This window comes from Orycteropus afer, unplaced genomic scaffold (assembly GCF_000298275.1).
Source record: "Orycteropus afer afer isolate SDZICR_OR568_19922 unplaced genomic scaffold, OryAfe1.0 scaffold00017, whole genome shotgun sequence".
In the NCBI taxonomy this organism is placed as follows: Eukaryota; Metazoa; Chordata; class Mammalia; order Tubulidentata; family Orycteropodidae; genus Orycteropus; species Orycteropus afer.
In genome coordinates this window covers 8,112,506-8,117,348 of record NW_006921604.1, presented here as the reverse complement: position 1 = coordinate 8,117,348, position 4,843 = coordinate 8,112,506, and the positions used below count along the sequence as shown (strand labels likewise).

Genomic DNA, 4,843 nt, shown 5'->3' with positions numbered 1-4,843 from the left:
CTTCAAGGCTCAGGGGTCCAGGATTATCTTCTGTGTCTGTGTTAATTGATTTCCCTTTTCTTTGTTGAAGAGGGTCTGTGCAGTCTTTCTGCCTAGTCCACCATCTTGCCGGATCTCCTAAATTTTGACTTTAATATGGACATTAATGATACATTAAGAAATCTATAATAATGTCATCATTTCAGTCACTATCTTTTCAGTAAGGCTGCAGTGGTGGTTCCGTGATTAAATTTTTGCCTTCCATGAGAGAGACCAGGGTTCAATTCCCAGTCTATGCACTTTAAGCTTAACCACCACCTATCTGTCAGTGGTAGATTACATACTACTATGATGATGAACAGTTTTCCATGGAGCATCCAGAATAAGACAGACTAGGAAGAAAGGCCTGGTGATCTATTTCTGAAAAAACAGACAATGAAAATTCTATGGATTACAATGGTCCAATTGGATCACGAGTCAGGGTCTAACTAGACTGCAGCTAACATCAATAACAACCTCATTTAACTACAGATCTATTCACTTGCCTTCCATCATTTCTCCAGAAGAAGCTTATCAAATTAAAAACTGTATACTGTACTTCTCAAACACTCCCCACAGCTATTTTCTGTGGTTAATAGTTACATTAATTCTACTGATTTATGATAGTACTTTGGCACCCATTTATAGGTGTGGGAACTAGGCACTAAGGAAACTTAAGCAATCTGCTTGAAGTCATACATCCCAGAGGTAACACAAATAGGATAAGAACTGAAAACTGTTAAACATCAACCTACACTCTTCAGACACATGAATTCTGGGACCAATGCAACAAGATCCCTAATGCACATCAGAAAATTAAAAGGCTGAGATGAAGTGCATCTGGAAAACAATGGAAGTGTGACCACAGATTTCAGGACAGAGAAAACTTAAAGCAATGGATTTGTAGAAACTTCCATAAGCAACTCATGCATTACAGAAAGGGCCACCAAAGAAACTTTCAAAGGAACAGTGATGATTCTGTAACTGGCAAGGAAACTTTCTGAAGTGGTTTTCTTAAGGATTTTTTAGCACAAAACCTGCCCTGTACTCCTCTCATAATCACTGCAGACAATGATTGGTGGAGATGAATTAATGATACTTAGGCTTCCAAATGCATGAACATGATAGTTCCATCTAACCTGTATAAACTGAATGATCTTGTCCTTCACCAAGTCCAGTTTGCCCTTCATCGAGTGAGATGTATCAATGAGGACATAGACGCAATCATGAAGCACTTTTCCAAAAAGCATTTGACTCGCATTTTGTAGCCATGTAATCCTAGGCAGGAAATAGATTCAAAGTAAATCGTTAGAGCCTGGGGACAACAAAATATCTTCTTAAGAACTTAAAGATAAATCTACACAGGCCAGAACCTTGCTTATACCCAAATATTCTGTGAATGAATTGACTTTATTCTGTGGAAAATCCTACCTTTGGGCTGGCTCTCCTATCACACCCTCCCCCCACCCACCCCATATTGCCAATCTAAGTAAAACAGAACTAGGAAAATCAATATGACAGAAAAAAATAAATCCAATATGAGGTTCCAAAGCCAAAAGTAAATTACTTCCAGTCATTTGATACTTTGAGGCCCTCAGCTATGACTTCAGACCATTTGTCATCTAATCCTGCTGACTGCAGTCAAGCTAGTAAAGTCAGTTCATTCCTGAAGCTTCAATGAAGCTTATGGATAGTATCAAGTGACCCCAGATCCCTGTATTAACCAAGCACCAGGGAGTTGTGTGAGCAGGACCGATCCACGGACTATGTCGAGGCTCCCATCAAAGGATATAAATCAAGTTCATGGCTGCAAAGTGGGGGTTAAGGAACAGAAAAATATCTGAAACAGAGTTCAGAGTTCAGCAAGGCCTCACAGCTAGAAACTGTAGGGCAAAATACTGAAGAGGAGTGAGCCACATAGAAGGAGAGTGAGAAGGTATACATGCAAGCTCTGAAGATCTGCAGAAGGATCTCATTGAGATTTTTGCTAAGTAATTAACAGAGCATGCTTGTCAAGAAATTACTGAAGCTAGGAAATGAATTACCAAAATGGAGTAGGTGCAACAACCCCTCAGAGCTTATACCAGGCTGGGAATAGTTCATCTTCCAAACAGCCAGAGTGAGAAAACCTCCTTAATACATTGAACATCAAGTAAAGTCCTCATAAGAGTACTTCTCTAGTTGTTGTTGCTATTGTAAGGTGCTGTCAAGTCACTTTGGACTCACAGCAACCCCATGTGACAGAGCAGGACTGCCCCATAGTGTTTTCTAGGCTGTAATCTTTACGGGAACAGATTGTCAGGTCTTTCTCCCATGGAGCAGCTAGATAGGTTAGGAATACCCATGCTTCACTGTTATATCACCAGGGCTCCTAGCAGTAGGACCAAACCTGCCCTGGACTAAAGGCTGCCCTGAATCTATACTAATAAAACTTAAAAGCAAATCCAGAGGCTCAAACTGAATCCAAGCAACTTAACTGCATCATACAACATAAAGAATCCAACAAAATCCAGCACCCAATAATGTAATATTCAAAATGTCTGGCATTCAAACAAAACTTACCAGGTGTGCAAAAAGCTGGAAATTACGATACATAACCAGAATAAAAATAACAGGAAAAAAATGACACACAGTATAGAATTAGTAGAAAAGGATATTAAATAGCTATTATAAATGTAATCCATATGTTCAAGAAGGTAAAGTATGAAGAGATAGAGGACAGAAATGCAAGATATACATTAAAAAGACCCAGATAGAACTTCCAGAGGTACCCAAAACCATATGTGAAATGAAAAATACATTGCACAGTTGTTGTTGTTGTTGTTGTTGTTATGTGCCGTTGAGTTGGCCCTGACTCATAGCGACCCCTCCTTGGGTTTCTGAGGCAGTATCACTACAGAAGTAGATTGCCCAACCTTCCTTCCGAGGAGTGGCTGGTAGGTTTGAACCTCCAGCCTTCTGGTTAGCAGTCAAGTGCCTTAGGCACTATGCTACCAGACCTCCCCATTGCACAGTATTAACAGTAAATCAGACAATCCAAAACAAAAGATCAGGGAAACTGAAGACAGACACAGCGATAGGAAACAATTCAAAGTGAAACAGAGAGAGAAAGAAAGACTAAAAAATTAACAAAGAATAAATACCTATGTGCCAATATCAAGGAGTCTAATACATGTTATTAGTGTTCAAGAAAGTGAGGAGAGGGGGAGATAGAAAAAATATTTGAAGAAATAATGGCTGAAATGTCTCCAACTTTCACGAAAATAATAAATCCACAGGTCCAAGAAGCTTGAAGAACGCAAGCAGAAGAAACAAAAGAAAATCAAACCAACACACATCATAACAAAACTGCTGAAATCCAGTGATTAAAAAGAAAATCTTACAAGTAACCAGAGAAGAGCCTGGTGAGACCCCCGAGACTATGGCCCTTACTTATGCTTCAGGTCTGGAATTGAACTCACTCACTTCTGTGGCTTCCAGCCAAACAACAGACAAGCATATAGGGTGAACATTTATATCAGATAGATATACTCCTTAGAAAGATCAATCATGGGAAAACAGAATGGCCATATTTTCACAGGGAAGTAGCTCGGGGGCAGGAATGCATAGGAAAGGACACAGGGAAGAGGGAACTATAGGGAGGAAGTGGGAAGAGAGCTGGTGCACTGTGGGAGATTGTAGTCAATGTCATGAAACAAAATGTCTATGAATTGCTGTATGGAAAAGGAATTTGCTCTGTAAACTTTCACCCAAATCACAATAATAATAACAAACAAACAAAAAAGTAGCCAGAGATAAAAATGCACATTATACATTGAAGAACAAACATAACAATGACAGGAAACTTCTCGTCAGAAACATGTAAGACAAAAGACAATTGGAGAAAAATTTTAATGTACTGAAAGAGAAAACTGTAAATCTAGAATTCTCTACTAGACAAAAAAAAAATTGCTAAAAATAAAAGCAAATTAAAGACTCTTTCACGCTAAAACCTCTGAGAGAATTCATCACCAACACTTATACTACCAGAAATATCAAAGGAAGTTCTTCAGGCAGGAAAAAAAAAGGATAGCAAGAGAAAAGTGAATCTATACAGAGAAATACAGGTAAATACCAACTATGTGGATGTAAACAAATATATTTTTCTCATTTTTAATCTATTCAAAAGACAATCGACAGTTTAAAGCAAAAATAATTACATACTGTGGGGTTTACAGCATATATAGAAGTACAATGGAGGAAGACAGAACAGACAAAAGAGGAGAAATGGGGGTAGTAAGATTCTTATAATGTATATGAAGTAATATAATATTTGAATGTAGATTGTGATGAGTTAAAGGCATAATTTTAAATGTTAAAGTAGTCTCTCTCATTCACACATACCACCCAAAACAAAAGAGACAGAGTTAATAAATCAATAACCAAAAAAGTCCACTGCCATTGAATTAATTCTGACTCATAGCAACTCCCACTGGGTTTCCAAGGCCAGAAATCTTTACGGAAGTAGATTGCCTCAGCTTCCCTCTGCAGAGTAGCTGGTGGGTTTGAACCACCAACCTTGTGGTTAGCAGTCAAATACCTTAGACACTGTGCCACCAGAGCAAAGAAACAAACCCACTGCCATCGGGTTGATTCTGATTCATAGCAACCCCCACTGGGTTGCCAAGGCAGTAAATCTTTACAGAAGTGATTGTCCAATCTTCCTTCCTCAGAGTGGCTGGTAGGTTTGAACTTCCAACCTTCTGGTTAGCAGTCAGATGCCATAGGTACTGTGCTACCAGAGCTGTGCCACCAGAGCTCTTTTAATAAATCAATACCCATTAAA

The 4,843-nt window shown here is 38.8% G+C and overlaps 1 protein-coding gene across 1 annotated transcript in view; it reads right to left on the bottom strand.

Annotated features, from left to right (window-relative positions):
- VWA3B (von Willebrand factor A domain containing 3B) overlaps positions 1-4,843 on the bottom strand; it is a 431,643-nt gene that overhangs the window by 239,333 nt on the left and 187,467 nt on the right. Inside the window, exon 10 of the mRNA XM_042783482.1 lies at positions 1,158-1,296. Within this exon, the coding sequence (XP_042639416.1) occupies positions 1,158-1,296 (139 nt within the window). The remainder of the gene's footprint in view (positions 1-1,157; positions 1,297-4,843) is intronic.